The 21,690-nt window shown below is 47.0% G+C and overlaps 1 protein-coding gene and 1 non-coding gene across 2 annotated transcripts in view; both read left to right on the top strand.

Annotated features, from left to right (window-relative positions):
- Positions 1 to 693: 693 nt before the first annotated feature.
- LOC138954039 (U2 spliceosomal RNA) lies at positions 694 to 886 on the top strand. The gene has a single exon (XR_011451706.1). It is a non-coding gene; the product is annotated as a U2 spliceosomal RNA (small nuclear RNA).
- Positions 887 to 1,732: 846 nt separating this feature from the next.
- Positions 1,733 to 21,690, top strand: part of LOC138952918 (uncharacterized) — a 39,749-nt gene continuing 19,791 nt past the window's right edge. The window contains exons 1-5 of the mRNA XM_070324671.1: positions 1,733 to 1,886; positions 2,971 to 3,063; positions 18,591 to 18,734; positions 19,288 to 19,454; positions 20,109 to 20,190. Of these exons, the coding sequence (XP_070180772.1) occupies positions 1,743 to 1,886; positions 2,971 to 3,063; positions 18,591 to 18,734; positions 19,288 to 19,454; positions 20,109 to 20,190 (630 nt within the window). The 5' untranslated portion in view covers positions 1,733 to 1,742. The remainder of the gene's footprint in view (positions 1,887 to 2,970; positions 3,064 to 18,590; positions 18,735 to 19,287; positions 19,455 to 20,108; positions 20,191 to 21,690) is intronic.

Below are 21,690 nucleotides of genomic sequence, written 5' to 3'. Positions count from 1 at the left end.
AAAATTCATAAAATGAAAGAAAAACTGAATAGAAAAAGAAAGAAAAATAGTTCCAAAGGAGGGAAAAATAAACTGCACATTTTCTCTTTTGAGCAGACAGCACTGACTTTGGGCAAATAACTGACTTGGGTTACCAAACAATGGAAAGGGAATGCCAAAAGTAGACGTGAATTTTATGACTACTCAGCAACAAACAGTCACTCTTTGCGCTTGAGCTGTCGCATAAGTGCTGTGAAATAGCCATTCTCCCTTTCCAGGCATGCAATACAAAGAGCAGGGTAAAAGTAGGCCTCCTTGAATTGTCGACCTTTATGTTATCCACTTAATCTCATTTTGACCTACTTTGCCAGCAGGAGTGAGCGGCCTTTGTTGGCTCAGCCAACCAGCTTTGCCTTGAATCAATAAAGCTATTTTAGGCAACAGGATACTGCTGTGAAGGCCTGACATAGCTTGATCAGGGTTTTGTCTGTTTAGTGGATACAAACCAGGTTTAGGCTGGCTTTTGCTTTAATATTCATTGATCTGGAAATGCAAGAATGTAGAGTCATTTTGTTAGAGTTGGTCCCTATTAATTTTAATGGAAAGTGTGTTTACATGGCTGAGTAATAATGTGTTCTTTTGGATGCTAGGAGCCCACCAGAGAGATTTTAACTAGGGTTCTGAGTTGGGTGAGGTCTCCAAGCTATGTTCAGTATCGCTTCTCGGCCTTTTGGCTAAGATCAAAGTGTAGTATCTGTTCTTATCAGCTTAATATCTGATACGCCTCCTATATGGAGGCTTCGATATTAAACTGATTTTTGAACCTCGGCGAAGTGTCAGGGGCTTGCTCCACCTTCGCCACGGGTTGGCCTGGTATTGCAGTACCTCCAGGATCGGCCCACTCCCCACTGGGGAGAATAATCAAATCTAAAGTCAAGAAATCATAATAGCTTGTAAGAACAATGTTTTGTACCTCTTAGATTGCTTGCCACACATTCTACTGTTTTGCTTGTTTCCCGCAGCTTGTATTCACTTAATTCAGCCTGGGCCCTTGCCTGACATTTTTAAACTTAGAATCTCAAACAGAATGAGGCAGAGCGATGTTAAGATATCAAATAACCAATAATAATATCTATTACACATGTCGTATGCATTAAGAGCGATTACTTCCCTTTGGTTATTTGACATTTTTAGACTTGATGAAAGACCTTTTTTTTCCATCTGGAAACAAAAAAGTGTCATCAAATTTGGTGTTGTAGAAACAAAAGTTTTGAAATTAGAGACCAATGAAAGTTACAATAGGGAAAGCCTGTTTTACTTTCAAGTCTTTTTCTGGACTGGTAGATGGGAGTGAGGGTATTGTTGGAACAGAGGCCATGATGTAAATACCAAGTGTCACTGTGGAGAACTTAAGTAATCATCTGCATGTAATAATTGTTGTATGTGATCTCATGTGTACAAACAAAACAAATCAGCTCAGAACTGTAGAAGTTACCAGAAAGTTATTGTATCTTGTCTGTGATCTCATAGAAGTCAACAGTTATTGTATTTGTCTGTGATCTCATGTGTACAAAGTAAAATCAGCTAATAACTGTAAAAGTTACCAGTAAGTAATTGTATCTTGTTTTTGATCTCATTAACACAAAGTAAAATCATACATTGCTTGTTGCTGTGTGTCGGGTGTGTACAAAGTAAAGTCAGCTCAATTGTTCAGAATGAATCATTCATTGTTGCTATTGTGTGTCAGGCTACAGGAGCGCCTGATGAAGCCGGCCAGCTGTGGCGGTCCCTGCCCCACGGCCACCTTCCCTGGACACCAGCAGTTCTTCCACGACTTCATCCTCTGTGCCGACAGTCCCCATTTCTACCACCACGTGGCGGACATCTTGCTGTCGCGCATTCAGGAGGTCAGCTTTCTTCTTCTTCTTCTTCTTCTTCTTCTTTGTTCATGGGCTTGGACTCCCACGTTCACTCATGTTTTTAGCACGAGTGAATTTTTACGTGTATGACCGTTTTTACCCCGCCATTCAGGCAGCATACGCCGATTTCGGGGGAGGCGTGCTGGGTATTTTTGTGTTTCAATAACCCACCAAACTCTGACATGGATTACAGGATCTATTCTGTGCGCACTTGGTCTTTGGCTTGTGTGTACACACGAAGGGGGTTAAGTCACTAGCAGGTCTGCACATAAGTTGACCTGGGAGATCGGAAAAATCTCCACTCTTAACCCACCAGGCGGCAGCGACCGGGATTCGATATCACGACCTCCCGATTAGGAGGCCGATGTCTTACCACCACGCCACTGCGCCCGTCGGTCAGCTTTCATTATAGCCCGTCCTTAATTCAGCCCGAAGTGGACTTTGCGAAGACTTTGCGAAGTCTTTTCACCCAAAACTCTGTGCTAAAGCTCCGTGCGGCCAGCTTCGCGAAGAAAACTTTGCGTAGTCGACTTGGCCCAGTTAAGGACAGGCTTCACAGTTTGACAACTTGGCCTTGTTTTTTTGTTTGTTCTGTAGCATCAGCTGTAGAGTGTAGTTCTTACAAAAACAGTCATAAAAAGGAGAAGAAGAAATAAATGATTAACTTTAAACTGAAAAGATGATGATGAATTGGAAGCAATATGTCACATACTTTCAAATATATCTAGATTTGAATGATCACAAAATTAATCTGGGAAAGGAAAGTAGAGAAAATAAAGGTGCAGAATGAACATTGTCTACATGTATTGTCTAGACATGGACTCTCTTATTTGTCCCAATTATGAAAGAGGAGGTAAGTCGTTCTAAACTGGAAGAATGCAAACATTACAGTGTGATTTTTGGACTTATTCAGCAATATTTTACCCCAAAAATAAAGCACTTCCTCAAGCAGACAATATCCTCTTAAAATAGAGTTAACACCCATTTGGTCTTTATCATCGTTAAATGTTACCACTTTAATAAGTGATCTTTTTGTACATTGTACATTAATACGATGTATCCTTGTTTGCAGTTGAACCAGATGGATTTTAACAATCAGGCACCAAGGGGAACCAACAGTGAAGTGGCTGACAAAGACCCACAATTGTCACACGAAGAGCAAGAGGTAGGTGGTGGTCTGGGAGAATCGGAAGACACAGAATCATGATACGAGAAGCAGTCTGTAATACTTTGAGATTTAATCACATATTCTTACTCCAATTCTTATGAATGCATTGACTCTAGTCCCACATGCTAGATGTCGAAAAAACCTCTCAAATTACCTGCCCTTAGTAGGGTGGTAACCAAGCTAAAAGCGACGCCATAGCCGTTGCTATGGCCTGACCTTGCTCGGTTACCCATAACACCCTGCGCACCACGTGAGCACCCGCATCCGTAATAATCATTCTCGACTTTCGACAACACACGGTGGACGTGTCCGAATTTCGCTCTCACTTTTGGCCTTCACATGCCTGCTCGTCCTTGAGACTAGCCGGTTCTTGGGGGTCTACCTGTCCGTCTACCTTTTGGTGAGATCTTTCCTGTTTATGTTTGGTATAAATGTTGATAGCTTTGTGTTGAACACGCACGCAGAAGTTTTTTGTTCTGGGTGACTGTTTTTCGCCGGTCTTAAAATGGCCGACAACAAAGCTAAACTTGGCGCGAGACTGGAAGGTGACAAGGCTCTTAGCCTGGTTTAGAAAACTATTCCTAAGAGTAGCCTAAGAACTTTGATTTGCCTATTATGCGGGTCGTAGATCCGTCAAACAGCACTTCTTTTTATGTTCCTATCCCTCCGAGGGCGGGTTCAGTTCTTTCACAGCTCGCTTCCCCTGTTGGGGTTAATCAACCTTTAGGCTCCTTATAGACTTTTTGTTGGATCGTCATCGGTGCGACTGATGGGGGGGGGGGGGGGGGGGGTGGCCGTGTGGCTATTCTTTCCCCTTTCTCTGAGTAAGAGGAATCAGTCAATGTCCTCCTTTTGGGGGGACTTAACGATGTTTTGGTCTGTATTCTCAGCTGTTTCAGGCGCGATCGGCGGTTCCCGCCCTCCCGTTCGTCAGCTTCGCACTGTGGTCAAGTGCAAATGGCCTGTTCGGTTCAGCCCGTTTTTTGCCTCTGGTGGCTCTGGGCTGTTCGCGAGCACCCCTTCCTTTTAGGAGGGGGGGCCTGCTCCCTGCCTGTGTCTAACCACTCTGATTACCGCCGGTACTTCACAGTGTGTTACGCAGCCCCCCGCTAATGGGGGGGGATAGGGGGGGCGCTCCTGCATCGCACCGTCGCCTGGTGCAAACTGCCAGTTCGGTTCAGTCCTTTCTGCCACTGGTAGACTGGGTTGTTCGCGAGCACTCTCTCCTTTGGGAGAGGGGGCCAGCTCCCCGCCTGCTTTGGCCGCTCGGCTTGCTTTAAAAACAGCACTGCTGGGTCGGTCATGCAGCCCCCTTACCGTGAGGAAGGGGGAGTGGGGGGGCACGGTAAGTCACGGCCTGGGCTTGTCCCACTCTGCCCTTTGCGGGCAGGGGGCCGTGTTAGCTTCCCACCCTTTCCCGCCCCCCGGGCGCGTTCGGGTGGCGGCTTTCCAGGCTACGTTACATACCCCTTCTCTGCTCCATTTGGGGCAGGGTGGAGGGGGTATCAGTGGCTCACCCTTTCCCGCCCACTGGGCAGGATCGGGTGGGGGCTGGAGTAGCGTTCCACCCTTTCCCTCCCTCTGGGTTGGACTGTCTTCACAGTCTGTGCCTCTATTGTCCTGGCCCGACAATCGTTCTCCTCCCCTATCGGGGTGGGTGGGCGGTGGGCTATAGGACTACGGCAGGTGGACGGCGGGGGGTCGACCGTTGCTCGGTTCGTCTCTCTCCGTCGCTCTTACTGCTGTGGCGAGCCATCCCCCTCCCTATCTGGGGCATGGCGTGGCTCAGGCCTTTCTTCACAGCGGGGGTGCTATGTACGGCTTCCAGGCTACGTTACATACTCCTTCTCGGCCCCATTTGGGACAGGTGGCTGTGTTAGCTGCCCGCGCTTGTCGCGGGTCCACCCTTTCCCTCCCTCTGGGTTGGACGGGGTGAGCGCTGTTAGACTGTCTTCACAGTCTGTGCCTCTATTGTCCTGGCCTGACAATCGTTCTCCTCCCCTATCGGGGTGGGTGAGCGGTGGGCTATAGGAATACGGCAGGTGGACGGAGGGGTGTCGGCCGTTTTTCGGTTCGTCTCTTTCCGTCGCTCTTACTGCTGTGAAGAGCCACTCCCCTCCCCATCCGGGGCATGGCGTGGCTCAGGCCTTTCTACACAGCGGGGGTGCTATGTACGGCTTTCCAGGCTACGTTACATACTCCTTCTCTGCTCCATTTGGGACAGGTGCTGTGTTAGCTGCCTGCGCTTGTCGCGGGTAGCGGTCGCGAAACAATGAGCTTGACTCTCTTTTGTTCTCGGCAGGGTGTCTCGCACAGTGGTCAGGGAACAATGAGCTTTGCTCTGTTTTGTTCTCTGCACGGGCTGTGCCGGCTGTCCACCTGGGACAGGCGGAGACAGAACATACTCTTTCTCTCCAGTCTCCCATTCTTTGTATTCACAAGGGTCTGCGGGGACTCGGCTATAGTATCGCCTGGCCAGTGGTCATTGTCCTTAGCCAGCATAGGTCACCCCCCCCCCCCCTCCTAGGGGTGGGTGAGTGATAGGGCTACTTGACTTCGGCAGGTGGACGAGCGAGGATCGGCCGTTTACGGCCGTTTCTCTGTTTCAGTCCATACCCCCTCTAGGGGTTACGGCTGTGCTGGACCGCCCCCCTCCCCACTTGGGGTGAGTTGTGGTTCAAACCAGGTAGTCTGGTTCTTAGCACTGGGATGCTTCTCTCGCACAGCGGGTGGGGTAAGACGCGCCGGGCCCGGCTTTGTCTTGTTTCTCCACTCTCTCTCCTTCTCGGCAGAGATCTGTGCCAGTTACCAACCCCTCTTCCCCCCACCTCTTGTTCAGGTGAGCGGTTTTGGGTTGGCAGTCAGAGACTGATCACGCTTTTCATCCACACTCTTGGCGGTGTTATCGGCAGGAGGATTTAGTGCGCGACCTCCCTGGTCTCCCCTCCTTTTGTGTTTTACACAACTGGTGGTTAGCTTCGGACTCCTTGTTTGAGGAGGGGGAGTGTATAGGGTTGCCTACTGGTTGTAGGCTTCCCATACATAGAGCGGCTGCTGTTGCAGTTTACTTTGTCCCGGATAGGTTGGGGGTGTCTCTCTTCCTTCCTCTTCCGGGATGGCTTTGGGTTTTCACAGGCTTTCTCGCAATTTGTTTCATTTGCTGAGTCTGCGGTGATTGCCTACCACATGCCACATTTTTTGGCTTGATCCGCACCTTAGGATAGTGGTCTTCAGCCTTCACCTTTCCCGCTGCTTCATACGCAGGGGACTGCTGGCTTCGGGGTTTCAGGCTGCTTCGTCCTCACTTTTAGTGCGGAAGAAGATAGCAGGGAATTTTCAGGCTCAGGGTCTGATCCGGACTTTTTTATTGCCAGGGGCTAGTTTCTGGCTTCGCTGACAGACCACAGGGAACATGGAGTTTTCATGATGTTACTCCTCCCTCTCCTCTCTGGAGGAGCTGGGATGGCATGGTTTGGAGTTTTCTGCTTTGGCTGAGACTCTCTTCTGTGCTTTCTTATGGGCAATCTTATCCTCCCTGAACGCTCTTTTGGGTTAGGGAGGGTGCCTTGGATAAGGCTTTAGCCAGGCTGCTTGCAGCTTGGGCTAGGGTCGTCACTGAGCGGAGGAGTTTCTCGGTGACGTTTTAGGCCCACACTGTTTTTTGCTCGGTGTGATCTCCTTCTTTTACAAGGGGTTTGATTTCACGCTGGTTGCAGGAAGCAAGGGTCAGGCTTTTTCGGGGGTTGTTAAAACCCACTCAATAGCTGGAATCTTTCCCTTCCTTCTTGGGTCTCTGGCAGCGCGTTTATGCGCTCCCGGTTACAAAAGGGGTTTTGGTTCAGTGTCTCCTCCCTCTCTGCGAGAGGTGGGTCGGCATGGGCTAGAGCTTTCAGCTTTGGCTGAGATTTTCCTCGGGCTCTCACATGAGCTTTCCTTCTGCGTTTCTGCACATAGGAAAGGGCTCGGTTTCTGGGGGTGTTGGTCTCTGGACTATCTCGGGGGCTGGTTGAGCTTTTTCAAGGTCAATCAGCTTGTCAGCTGCACTTTCTTTTGGTGTTGAACCAGGCTTTTTGCCTGGTGCTCTCAGTAACCAGGCAAAATTCCGAGCTGTCCTTATCCCAGGTTTTTTACCTGGGCATGCTGTTCGACTTTGTCTCTTGGAAGGTTTGTTCTTCACACAAGAGAGAATAGGGAGGCTTTAAGCTCTTTTCAGTGCCAGACTGGCACGAGAGCAGGCCTCTGCGGGGTCTTTAGACCCGATCTTCGGTCGGACGGTATCGATAGCTATGCTGGCCCTCTAGTCTTTCCTCAAGTTTTTTGGGGGGTTCGGCCTCACAGGTCAGGGACATGAGGGTCCTCCTCCAGAGTGGGTTCCTCCACGTGGGAAGGTGGCTGGAATCCTTTTGGATCGCTCAGGGGACTTTTTTCCCTAGCTTTGTTTCCCCCTGGACTTAGACCGCTTTATGGATGCCTGCACTGGCAATTGCAGTCTTGAGGCTGTGATGTAGACGCAACTCCCTAGGCTTCTCTTTTGCCTGAGGTTAGGAGCAGTAGCTCTTAGTCTACTAGCCTTGCCTTTTTGGCTATTTACAGGCATGTCCTGTTGCATTCGGGCAATTCTTCTGTTGCTTCTTATGTGAACTAGCTGGGGTGAGCAAGTTCTCGCTCCCTGTCAGACAGAGTATAGGGGATTCTGATTGGGTTTTCACACTAAATCATTTTCTCAGTGGAATTTCTCCCCGGCCAGCTCTGCGATCTGGCCGACTCGCTCAACAGGTCCTTTCAGGGCTTGCACAGGGGTTGGCCCATCTGTTTACGGGTCTGGAGGCGTGCTGTTTGTGTTTTAGATCATGGGTTCTGACTCTGGTCTTTGGGCACGAAGCATATATTTCCTCCACTTTATCTGTGTATGCTCCTTTTTTGGCCTCCTTGGCCAATTGGGGATTTAGAGCGGGGGTGCAACTCCTTAGCGCCCCTCTCTCAAGCCAGGTGGTTTTTCACCTCTGTTTCAGTTTTTGGCTTTGGGCAGCTGGGCCTCTTCTTTGAGGTTCCGGCGTCTCGGCTATCTCAGCTGTTTTGAAACAAATAGGCCTCTCTTCTGTTGCTCATGGCTTTCTTGTTGGCATGATCAAAGGACCTTGTTTTACGAGGTTTAGAGGCTCCCACTTGTTAGCGCGTGGGACTTTGTTCTACTTACTCTGGGCCTCAGCCCTATAGGGCAGTGAGGCGCATGCGTTTTTGGGGTTTGCCAGAGGATGTAGCCTTAGGGCTTTTGGTTCCGTTTGTTCACGGTTTTTGGCCAGGTTTTTGGGGTTTCAGAAACCTGGTCAATATCCTCTGGTGTTTGATTCCCTCCTCTTGGGAGGATTCTCGCTCCGGGAGATTCGGATTTTCTAACTGTCTGGTTAGACTTTTTTAATCCCTTTTTTGACGTTACTGTCTTTTGGAACCACGAGCTTTATCTCAGGTTCTTATTTCTTTACATTGGAGCGAAAGAGACATTGCTTCTTGTGCTTGCCCTTGAGTAGCTGTAAGATTCTGTGATGGCTTATATAAATTCTGGAGGATGTAATTTTGGTGCTATAAAGAACCGACGCGCTCACAAAACAAAACGAACACTAGAATTGGAAAATTAATTAAAGTTTATTGAATACTTGTCGATGTCATGGTAATCCGGAATCAGCTCATAATATCAATATATAAAAGGCTAAACATAAATCTATGGAGAGGCTAAGTAACCTATATAGGAGCGTGGCGGAAAAAACTAATCTAAGTTTAGAAAGCGAATTAAAGCTAAAATGTGAAGTAGAAAGAACTAGCTTAGTGAGAGTGCAGAACAGTAGAGTGTGAAGCGTGGAGCATGGAGCGCGGAGCGGTGAGCGAGAAGCGCGGAGCGGTGAGCGAGAAGCGCGGAGCGTGGTGCGAGAAGCGCGGAGCGGTGGAAACTTTGACAGCATCAACAATCTAAAACAGACTCAAGGCGAGCAACTGAACCTGAACTACAAAATAAACTTAAAACAAAACTGAAGGCTGGCAGAAAACACTGGGCCCCGGAACAGAGCAAAAAAATCTATCTATCCTAAAACATCTTGTTCCGTGAACGGCTTCCCAGTAAGTGACGACCAATACAGGCTATCCACCACAGAGGTGAACTAAAAATACTGCGCGTTACTACAATATTACTGTTGCAAAACATGCGTCCCGTGCTCTCCGGGGAAAAACTCCATAGGCTGTCCAGCGTGAGCCATACAGGCACATGAAATTAATATCAGAAAAACGCCGGCCACACTACCTTGTTTATAAATTAGTTCGTTACAATATTTAACGTCATTAAAACAAAACAAAGTTCGTACCAGGACGCTCATACTTAAAAAAGAAAACTAGAGGATAAAGAGCGAGCTAGACCCGCACGCGAACCTACAGAGGTGGCTGCAAAATGGGAACAAATAGGGACAAAAGTGAAATAAGATAATAAAAATGAAAGAACAAAAAGGGGAAGCCACCACCACGGAAAGTCGCATGCGAGTCAAGCTAAAAGCATGACTAAAAAACACAAGCAAAACAAAAAGAATCTAAATACACAGAAGGCTCCTTAGCAGGGGCATTCACATTCCCCCCTCGAAGACATCTTAGTCTTTACAAAAGTCAACATAAAAAATCAACAAAATCATCGAATACAGGCGTGGTTCAAAAACAAAATCCGAAACATTACAGAATCCTTTTGGCATTATCCAAAACGTAGCTGTTCGAAACGCACTCTCATACGTGGTTCAAAATACAAAAAATCCGAAACGTTACAGAATCCTTTCGGCATTATCCAAAACGTAGCTGTTCGAAACGCACTCTCATGAGTCTCAATCTAAAAATCACACGTGTTCTTTCAACAAATGTAACATCATATTTCGTCAGTCCGTCACTGTCAACATATCGTGTCAACATTATTCTTACACCTTTACATAACCCGCAACTCAGTATGAAAGACTGTAGTCGCAACCTACAAAATACAAAGAAAAACATCTTCAGTCGTCTTAAACATAAGCACAGGCATCCGCACGCGGGAAGGACTAAACAAACCGATTCATTAAGCGCTTGCCTCTGTCAAGAGCTTTCGTTCCAAAATGCGGAACCAAAAACATATATACAAATGGAGAGAAACCACAAAGTCACAAAAAATATTTGCATTAAGACGAAATTTTCTCCCCAAATCAAAACAGCGCCACCTGTCAAAAAAGGCGAACGGATTACGTCAGACCAAACATGCACAAACGGTCTGTCGAAAACAGTAAACAGTTCACTGGGAAAGTCATTGAGTGTCCGGGTCTGCCTTCACCAGCACGGTCAGCTTAGAGATGGGGCGCCAGTAGTAGAAAGTGGAATGGCTCGTCTTCGAGGTGACCTTGACAGTCTTGAGCTTGCAGGTTCGCACGAGTCCATCGTCGCTGGGGCGAACCTCCGTCACGAGTCCAAGAGGCCAATCTGCTCTGCATACGGCTTCGTCACGTAGCACGACGACATCTCCGACAGCAACGTTTCGTTGGGGAAGGAGCCACTTTCTTCTTCGTTGTGGTCTTCTTCGTTGTGGTCTTCTTTGTACTAGTCTTCTTTGTACTGGTCTTCTTCGTCGTGGTCTTCTTCGTCGTTGTCTTCTTCGTTGTGGTCTTCTTCGTACTGGTCTTCTTCGTAGTGGTCTTCTTCGTTGTGGTCTTCTTCGTAGTGGTCTTCTCAAAATCCTTTCCATGGCATGGAGGGGGTCGGAGATGCTGGGTTCGGCGAGTGTCGTGCGGTATACGAAAGTGACTGATTCACCTTCGTACTCGCTGGGACAATACTGTTCTGTTAGAGACACGTGCATCACGTCATGGACAGACTGTTTTGGCGACACTTGTCCCAGTATGGTCCAACCCAACGGTGTGAGAACGGCGTATGGGTCTCCCTTGATGACTCTCTCTGGCATGAATAGCTCTGCATGATCGTAGCCAATCAACAACCCGGGAGTGCAGCCTTCGAGCAACGGGGGAATCTCGCTGGCAATATGACTCAAATGCTTGATGTTACGAGCGGTCTCTGATGTTGGTATGTTCTCAGTGTCATTGGTGAGATGGTCCGTCGTGTAGAGCGTTTTCAGGTTGTGGGAAACATTGGAGTTGAGGGCCTTGACACACAATCCGGTCACTCTCTGACATTCGATATGAGTGTTCTGAGAAGTCATAGTGTTCAGCCTCAATGACGCTGGCTCGGAATGAGTGTTCAGCTTGTCACTCAAAGATTCAGTAACGAAGGAGATGCAAGACATGGTGTCAAGCAGCGCGTATGTCGTATGCTCTACCGTGGGATTCTCTTTCGTCGAAACTCTGACCGGAACAATCATGGTAGCTCTGACTGGTCTGTCTGACTTGTTGGTCGTCGCGAATGCTGATCCAGAGGCAGAAACACGGGCATCTTGACTGATACAGACAAACCTTGAAGAATCTGGCGGTCCCCGGGCATTCCGTTGCTGATTGGGCATCTTCTTCCTGTAGCTGGGCGCTCCATGCAGCATAGTGAGATGTGGGCCTTGGCACTTGTCGCATATCGCCCTGGTAGTGCAGTCTACACTTCTATGGTCAGTCTTTCTGGCACAGGAAAAGCACAAGGACGCTTCGTACATGAAGTGTTTCCTGTCCTCAACGGGAATCTCATCGAACCTCTGGCATCTGAGTAGAGGATGAGAAGAAGAGCTGGTCGGAAAACGAACGGTACAAAAGGGACAGACTTCGTCGCAGTTCGTACTCAGGACAGTTTTAGCGTGGTGCTGACATCTGTCACACTCTTGACATGCAGATGTAGTAGAACAATCCGTACTGTACGATGTTTTCTTGGGGACTGCTGAACTGGCGGTCTGTGAGGTGGAAGAGGCGGCAGATTTGCTGGAGGAAAAAAGGGGCTCGCAAAGGATGTCTGCCTCTGTCTTGATGAAAGCTGACAACTCCTCAAAGGTAGGGTAGCGTTTCTTCTCGTTCTTGGTCTTGTTTACTTTCCGCACCCAGTTTCTCACCAACCAATCTGGAAGCTTGCTCATGAGTGTCTTGTGATAGGCTTGGTCTTCCAGATTCTGTAGCTGGCCTATCACTCGGCTCGCCACAAGGCATTGTCCAAGAAAGTCCGAGAAGGCGCGGAGGGCTTGTCCATCTTTGGATTTGATTGCCGGCCATGCATCTAGTTTTTCTCGGAAGGCTCTGGCAACGACGAAAGAACTGCCGAACCTTTCCTCCAACGTCTGAAGGGCCTGCTGATAGGCCTGGGCATCCCTGATCAGAAAGAGTCCCTTGACCGCATCCTTCGCCGGACCGTCCAAGTACTTCTCCAAGTAGAGGAGCTTTTCCTCTGCAGAAACGCCCTGCCGCTCAATCAAAAGAGTGAATGAGGACCTCCAGAGAGGGTACGTCAAAGGATCTCCTGAAAACGTAGTGGGCTCCTGCGTCGGTAACCTGTTGATCAGGAGAGCCTCAGCTAGAGTACGAGCTAGGGCAGAACCCTCGGAGAGCGCTGGCTGGCCTTGCATCTGAGGAAGGTATGCATCTTGCCCGTAGTAGACGTCTGAAGGGCTCGTGACCGGAGCCTCTTGAAAACCATGCTGTGTGTAGTCAGTGTCAGGAGCAAAGCTTGCAGCGTGGTCATATTGCTGCGTTTGCATGGGAGGATGCATGACAGAAGGCCCATATGCAAAGCTTGGCACATAGGTCGGAGACTCTCGGGAGGTCATGGCAGGAAAAGGACCAGGGAAAGGCCCGGGAAAAGGTCTCGCTGATGGATTGAGGGATTTGTGAGGGAAACGGGAAGGCGCGTAGATCTGGCGAGGACGATCTTCGTGGCTTGGAATCTCAGCTTTGACAAACTGAGGCCGAAAGGAGGTCGCGAATTGGCCTCCGACTCTTGTCGTCATCGTGGTGGCTGTAGTCATCGTCGTAGTGGTAGGAGCCGTGGCTGTGACCGCTGCTGGAAGTGGGTGAGAAGCGGAGACAGGTTGGGCAAGGGTCCTGGAGATGCCTCGAAGAGTGTCGCGGATATCCTCGGCGGCCGACTGGAGATGCGAAGGGGCATAAGCCCTGACCTCCGTGGGCTGCTGAAGTGGCGGGAGTCCAGGCTTGGCTGCCGCAGGCTGATGTTGCCCAGAGACGAGGGTGTTGGCTGCCGGCTGGTGACGCGGGCGGGCGTAGGTGTCGGCTGTCGCAGGCTTATATGTATCTTGTGTGTGCTGTGTGTGCCTATCATACCCTACCGCCACATCTCCTATGCTCTCTATGTGTGTACCTACATGCAGGGTGCTGTGAGTACCTAGGTACCTATCAATGGGGCTGTCACGAGGTAGTTGGGGCATGAATCTTTCTCTAGCCCTTTGCTGGTCTTCTATGTCAGTTTTAATGATCTTAAAAACTTCATGCTCTTCCTGCATCTTGCCTTCTCTCTCCACCCTCTCAAGTGCAGTCTTAACTTCCTTTTCTTTTTTCTTCAAAGCTAACCTTTCATCTTGAGCTTCTCTCTCTAAACGAGCACACTCTCTTTCCAACTCTCTTTCCATCTCTGTTCTCTGTCTTCTTCTCAGCCGCCAAAGCTTTAGACCTAGAAGCCTTCTCCTCTAAAAGCAAAAGAGTTTCTTCTTGTCTGGCCCTTTCATCTGCGACCATTTGCTGGGACCTAAATCTTGCTGCGCTAACCGCCAAAGAAGCATCTAGAGAAACCTCTCTAGCACCTCCAGAAGCGACTGTGGAAGTCAAGTCCGAGCTGGAGGCGTACGGGTCTAACTTGGGAAAGAGTCTGTGATATTGTTCTTTGAGCGTCTCCGTTTGCATGTGCATATCGCTCAGATCCTCTTCTATAGCTACATCACTTTCAGCCACTTGACAAAGCCTCGAGTTCGCTACATTCAGCTCATCTAGGCGCTCACAGAGGGTTATTTTATGAGCTTTAAGGACTCTCCTTTTGTCTGGTGTTTCCCTAAAAGCTGTGCACAACTCGCTGATCATAATCTTATGAGCTCGGCTCATGGCCCAGTACTTGTCTGACAGTTCCCTAACCTCAGCATTAAGTCTAGCCCTAACAATGGCGGGGCCTCTTTCTTCTCTACTTCGTTGAGCGAGATGCTCTGCACTTGCAGCCTGTTGGGAGGGCTCAGTTCCTAAACCTTCCTGTGTAGGAGAATGTTCAGCTTGAGAGGGAAAGTTGTGTAGATTCAAAGTGTCTTGGGTCTGAGAGGGTTCAACTAGAGGCTCGCTCTGAGCGCCATCATGGTCGCCTTCATTCTTACGACTATCAGTGTCCGAAGCAAAATGTTCATCCCTTTCTAACTTCAAAGTGTAAGGGGATAGCTCGGCACTCTCATGAGAAGGTAATTTCTCATCCATACTTTAAGTCAAGTGAAAACGTAGAGGTTAACAAAGACTTGCGAAATATAGAGAAACAAAATTCAAAACGGCACACCTCGGGTCACTCACTAGAGGGGAAGAAAATACGAAATACGAAGTGTGCAATGCTATGGTCAACAAACCTAAAAATAATGCCTAAGTTGCTCTGCTCTGGGCCCGACAAAAATAAATTAAAATATTGTTCGCTAGATACGAAACACAGTTCCTTTAAGACAAAAGGTTCATGATCTCTTCACAAGATTCGTAAGGATAAGAAGTTCAAAAGTCAGTGGCCCTAAACACAGGCCTACAAAAGTTCATAAAGTTCTTTGTCGAAAACAATCCAAAATGTTCCAAAAAATATCAGAGTTTCCACTGTGCTTGCCCTTGAGTAGCTGTAAGATTCTGTGATGGCTTATATAAATTCTGGAGGATGTAATTTTGGTGCTATAAAGAACCGACGCGCTCACAAAACAAAACGAACACTAGAATTGGAAAATTAATTAAAGTTTATTGAATACTTGTCGATGTCATGGTAATCCGGAATCAGCTCATAATATCAATATATAAAAGGCTAAACATAAATCTATGGAGAGGCTAAGTAACCTATATAGGAGCGTGGCGGAAAAAACTAATCTAAGTTTAGAAAGCGAATTAAAGCTAAAATGTGAAGTAGAAAGAACTAGCTTAGTGAGAGTGCAGAACAGTAGAGTGTGAAGCGTGGAGCATGGAGCGAGAAGCGCGGAGCGGTGAGCGAGAAGCGCGGAGCGGTGAGCGAGAAGCGCGGAGCGTGGTGCGAGAAGCGCGGAGCGGTGGAAACTTTGACAGCATCAATAATCTAAAACAGACTCAAGGCGAGCAACTGAACCTGAACTACAAAATAAACTTAAAACAAAACTGAAGGCTGGCAGAAAACACTGGGCCCCGGAACAGAGCAAAAAAATCTATCTATCCTAAAACATCTTGTTCCGTGAACGGCTTCCCAGTAAGTGACGACCAATACAGGCTATCCACCACAGAGGTGAACTAAAAATACTGCGCGTTACTACAATATTACTGTTGCAAAACATGCGTCCCGTGCTCTCCGGGGAAAAACTCCATAGGCTGTCCAGCGTGAGCCATACAGGCACATGAAATTAATATCAGAAAAACGCCGGCCACACTACCTTGTTTATAAATTAGTTCGTTACAATATTTAACGTCATTAAAACAAAACAAAGTTCGTACCAGGACGCTCATACTTAAAAAAGAAAACTAGAGGATAAAGAGCGAGCTAGACCCGCACGCGAACCTACAGAGGTGGCTGCAAAATGGGAACAAATAGGGACAAAAGTGAAATAAGATAATAAAAATGAAAGAACAAAAAGGGGAAGCCACCACCACGGAAAGTCGCATGCGAGTCAAGCTAAAAGCATGACTAAAAAACACAAGCAAAACAAAAAGAATCTAAATACACAGAAGGCTCCGTAGCAGGGGCATTCACACTTCTTTTATTGCCGTGTTGCGTTCTGGTCGCCTAGACGAAGCTTTGCAAACGGCTTACTGGAGATCAGATGATGTGTTCATCGGTTTCTATCCTCGGGATTTCTCCTGCACGCGGCTAGATGGCTCCAGTTCATTGCTGGTTTTAGTTGCTGCAGGGCAGGTTCTTACAAGGACATAAGTAGGTTCCCTCCACCTTTAGGGGGAATCTGCATTCATAAGAATTGGAGTAAGAATATGTGATTAAATCGAAAATTTTTAATTAAATTTTGATTTAATATAATATACTTACCCAATTCTTATAGTTAATACCCTCCCATCCGTCCCCGCTGGATTATGTCCTTGGGGTGTTTGTTTGATTAATAGTCTCGAATGATTATTACGGATGCGGGCGCTCACGTGGTGCGCAGGGTGTTATGGGTAACCGAGCAAGGTCAGGCCATAGCAACGGCTATGGCGTCGCTTTTAGCTTGGTTACCACCCTACTAAGGGCAGGTAATTTGAGAGGTTTTTTCGACATCTAGCATGTGGGACTAAAGTCAATGCATTCATAAGAATTGGGTAAGTATATTATATTATATAAAAATTTTCGATTTTAGTTTGTGTTTGCCACAAGTAAAAGACTGGGTAACTGTTATCTGATTAAAAATATGTAGAAGTGGAAGGTGCATTTAGCTGTAACTGTGTACGTGAACTGTGGATACTTCACAGCTAAAAGCAATGAAATCAGCTGCTTGATTCAGTACATTGTAGATCTGCATATTGTTTTTTTTTTTTTTTGGGGGGGGGGGGTGTTTCGAAGATTTGTACCAATGATGCTTACACACACAAAAACCCAGACATGCAAACAAGTAATCTGATTTTCATCACTTGCGATGCTTTTCACTTTTTGGTTTAAAAAGTGCATACCTAAAGTCTTCTTTGAAGGGTGAGGGGGGGGGGTGGGAGTGATGGGGGATACAGGTAGTGTAGTACAAATCTGTTAATGTATCTGAAGGGAAGAGTCATGAATTGTAAGCTGTATTTGACGGGCGCAGTGGCCTAGCGAAGAAGACATCGGCCTCCGAATTGGAAGGTCGTGAGGTCAAATCCCGGCCGCTGCCGTCTGGTTGGTTAAGGCTGAAGATTTTTCTGATCTCCGAGGTCAACTTATGTGTAGACCTGCTTGTGCCTTATCCCTCTTCGTGTGAACACACAAGCACAAGACCAAGTGCGCACGGAAAAGATCCTGTAATCCATGTCAGAGTTCGGTGGGTTATAAAAACACGAAAATACCCAGCATGCTTACCCTGAAATCGGCTTATGCTGCCAGAATGGCGGGGTAAAAACAGTCATACACGTACAGTGATGTACATTTTAGTCGGTCTCCGGTCTCTGACCGATCCAATTTCCCCAGGACCTATAGCTTTAACCCCAGCAGGACACAGGTCCGATTAACCTACAGAAGAAGTGGTCAAGGGTCCGATCGTTTTTGACAATGAAGCGGACATGCGGACTGTTCAATTTTCAAGAGGAAAGCTTGTTTCGGTTTTGCCAAGCGAAAGTAAACACTGCGTGAGGAAAGCTGGTTTCGGTTTTGCCAAGCGAAAGTATGCACTGCGTGTGACCAGTTTGTTGAGTGAACGAGGCACCATATGGGATCTGATTCTTTGAATTAATTTATCCTCAAGTTGGATCAAGAAGAAAAAAAGAAAACCGAACCCATATGGTGCCTCGAGTGCATTCATTGGCTCAGCAATAAATCATTGAGAGAGGATTCAGTGCACAGAACTTGGTGTGCACGGCTCGAAGAAACCGATTGTGTGTCAAAACCCAGGACATGATCCTGAAAGCAAAACTTGAGGGACCCGCAGAACGGTCAGATGCCTACCTGAAAAACATTGTCGACAGATGGGCAGTGAAAAAAAACCGACAACTGTTCAAATAACTTTGAAATGTGATTCAATCCTTTGAGTATCTAGTCATGACAGTCGCGGAAGGTGGAAGAATTTAAACTGAAAAATCTTTTTAAATGCGGTTTTACGAGTCGTGTTTTTGTCCTATTGAAATTGCAATCTCAGGACACTGTGTCCTATTGATTTTCAGTCTTCAGGACAATTGTCCTAAAGGCTGCTAGAAAAATGTACATCACTGCACGTAAAAACCCACTCGTGCAAAAACATGAGTGAACGTTGGAGTTTCAGCCCATATACAAAGAAAGAGAAGAAGTTCTTCTTCTTCTTCTTCGTCGTTCATGGGCTTAGACTCCCACGTTCACTCATGGTTTTAGCACGAGTGGATTTGTACGTGTATGACCGTTTTTACCCCGCCATTCAGGCAGCATACGCCGATTTCGGGGGAGGCATGCTGGGTATTTTCGTGTTTCTATAACCCACCGAACTCTGACATGGATTACAGGATCTTTTCCGTGCGCACTTGGTCTTGTGCTTGCGTGTACACACGAAGGGGGTTAAGTCACTAGCAGGTCTGCACATAAGTTGACCTGGGAGATCGGAAAAATCTCCACTCTTAACCCACCAGGCGGCAGCGACCGGGATTCGAACTCCCGACCTCCCGATTAGGAGGCCGACGTCTTACCACTGCGCCATTTCGCCCGTCGGAGAAGAAGTAAACTGTATCTGAAAGTGAGCATGCCAGGTGTTTGTGTCCCAACCCCCCCAGGAGGAGTGTGCTGCGTTCTCTGCGGCCCTGCTGACCATGCGACTGCTGGCGCGCTTCCTAGGACTCCTGCATTACCTCCCCTACCAGGGTGTGGACCGGCTGCCCAAACATCTCCAGCAGGACAACATCGCCCTCAGGAACAAGGTATAGCTCCTTATACACTAAACACAAACACTGAAGGATTATTTTTTAGCGGTATTGCCCAGATGTTAAAATGAAGTGTTTTGGTCAGAAATGTATGTGGATTTGAAAATCTGTTTCTCTTCTGCTCAAATATGGTTTTATTTGATTTGATCAATATTTGGGAATGACAGCACAGGCGCTTGACCCCACTTCAATAGGGGTGTACCTTAACATCTGCCCGGCCTCCCAAGGCGTATATAAATCGTGTCGGGCAAGTTTAAATTCCTGGTCCACCTGCCAGGCTGTTGACCTCAAAATAGTTTGTTCAGAGTACTGTTCCCAGGTACTGATGAAGTCAGCTTTTACACTGGGTTTTTTTTTCTCTGACAAAGAACAAATTGTCAGATTTTTGTTTCCAGGTCATTTGCAGGGGGGGGGGGGGGGGGGGGGGGGGGGGGGTGGGGGGGCTGATGTCTAAAAAGGATGTGATACACCCCTAGTATCACCTATTGATGTTTGCAATAGCTTTAGAGGCCTGTATCTCAAAAGTCAATGCAGTTGCTGTGGATTTCAGCTTGCCCCGGCGTGGGACCTGTGCCCCAGTGTGGAGAGAGCGGCAGAGAAGGGTGTGCTGGCCCTGACTGTACCCTGGGTAGTGGATTACTTGGCCATGATGGACACTGTCGCTCCCAGGTCCACCCACGTCAGGTACCTCTTGATGTTGCTCAGGCATCTACTCAGGTGAGAACACTTTGGACAGATAGAGAAAATGTTTTGGTGTTTATTTTGTATTCAGCAAGATTTTTGGTTTTATGAGAATCGTATTAGTTAGTACATTTATTTTAATGTTAACAATGTTGTTGTGTTCCGTTTGTCTTCATGTTGATGCGCCACCAATGTAGTTTCTCAGATTTGAGATAATAAAGTTATTTGATTTGAATTGATTTGCTGAACTCGTGCTCTATCTGAGCCATCGAAACTTGTGAGCTTAAATTTTGGTCTTGGATTAATGTACATTATGTTTTTTTCCTTGTTTGTTAGATTAGGCATCTGTTAGTTCAACAATATGAATAATTTAAAAGAAAACAATTTTTTTTAGGATGAAAGCCGCTAGTCCATTTCAATGCTTGTTATTTTCTCATGTGCCACACTCTCACTTACTCTATTTCACATGTCGTATGCATTTAGATTGCTTACTTCCATGTGTTTATGAGATCAAAGAAGATCTGAGTTTTGTCTCTTGCCCATAAGCAGGTGAACCAGGGGAGATGATTTTAAAAAACACACACATTACATTCACATGGTTATGAGATGTGAGGTGGAGTTTTGTTCTTGTATTTAAGGGAATGATCAGTGCTGTTGACATTTACACAACTTGTTGTGCTACTGTTTCAGGTCAGTCTGGGCAGAACTGAAGAGGTCAGGGTTCACCTACAGCCGTCTGTTGGTCGTCACATCTCTCGGCTGGCTCTTTGACGTAAGTTCTGCTGGCTACTCTAATTCACCCGAGTGCTGATGTATGTTGTTGAACACAAACATTTTCACTCGGCTCCATTATGTAAGAAAGTCAAGTTCTTTAAAATAATTCCAAATTTGCAATCTTGCTGACATGATTGACGATTTTCAGAAACAACTCTGTCGGATTTGTGTGGGTTGTGAAGGAGGGAATACCTTTGCTTTTCTTCAATCAATCAAACTTTAATGTTGGATATTTCTTGGACACTATTCAGTCTATCAGTACCAAATTTGGCAAGATGGTGTATGCAGACCTGTTTACACTACACATTGGGCGTAGTAAACTACGAATTTGAATGATATACTACGCAACTACGCAAATCTGTCGTTTTCTACGCAAACGGTATTGTTTCGGCTACGCATATCACAATCCGTAATTATTTTCTTCATCTCGCTTGACCGATCCGTTTTCCAATCCATGGTTTCGGCCAGCAGTCGTTTGCTGCGTGCAGCGCGTAAAGCGCCCGCGGGCGTTGTGTTGTAGCTTGTTAATGCCGAATAGGCTTCTCCAAGCGAATGCCGGGCACAACTGAACGCGTTACTGCCAAACCACGTGGGCGTTTAGACACAATGGCTGAACGCAGAGCACACGAAGATGAGAACTCTGAAGAAAATGTCTCCGAAAGGCCACCGACCAAAAAGAAAAAGACGTGCAATGCGCCGAACCAAGTCTTTCTGCCAAAGTATCATCATGACTACCCATGCCTTGTCTCTTCGCGGAAAGGAAAACAACATGCTCATTGCACTGTCTGCGATTCTCATTTTTCCGTCAGTCACGGTGGAAAGTTTGATTGCAGCCGTCATGTGAATAGTAAATCCCACAAGGAAATGGACGAAGTGACTCAAGCGAAAGGCAAACCGAAACAAAAGAAAATGGATGGCTTTGTGAAAAAGGGTGCCGACAAGGAGGCAGAGGACAAGGCAAAAAAGACTTTTGAAAGGTCTGTCACCAAGGCGGAGGCCATGATCTGTCACATCATTGCTGATGCGAATCTGCCGATCTCCACAGCTGACAAACTAACCGAAGCCGTAAAAGTTGCATTTCCGGACTCGAAAATTGCTGCCGGTGAGTTTTTTTAAAATTTATTATCATGACGTGTGACACTGTGTGTGTTTTTTGTGTGTGTGTTTGTTTGTTTTTGTAACTAAAGTAAAAGTTTGGTTGTGTTTTGAGCGCTGTGAAATGTTTGTTCTGACATCTAACAACTGCCTTGAACTGGCATACAACCACAAATACACCTGGGCCAAGGAGTCGGTTAAAAATAAAATACATTTATGTGTGAGTTTAGAGGGAACGGTCAGCGACCATAAACTCTATTTAAAAGAGACAGATATGCAGCTAAAAAGGGGGGGGGGAGGAGGTGTTGAGGTAATGCAGGAGGAAGTGATAGCAGAGTCCCGTGGGAACGAATGTGGGCCGGGGAATGGAAGAGGGTTGGAGGGCAGGGGGGAGGTGATGAGT

This window comes from Littorina saxatilis, linkage group LG17, assembly GCF_037325665.1.
Source record: "Littorina saxatilis isolate snail1 linkage group LG17, US_GU_Lsax_2.0, whole genome shotgun sequence".
NCBI classification, from domain to species: Eukaryota; Metazoa; Mollusca; class Gastropoda; order Littorinimorpha; family Littorinidae; genus Littorina; species Littorina saxatilis.
The sequence above is the reverse complement of the archived record's forward strand: the minus strand, read 5'-3'. Positions and strand labels throughout refer to the sequence as shown.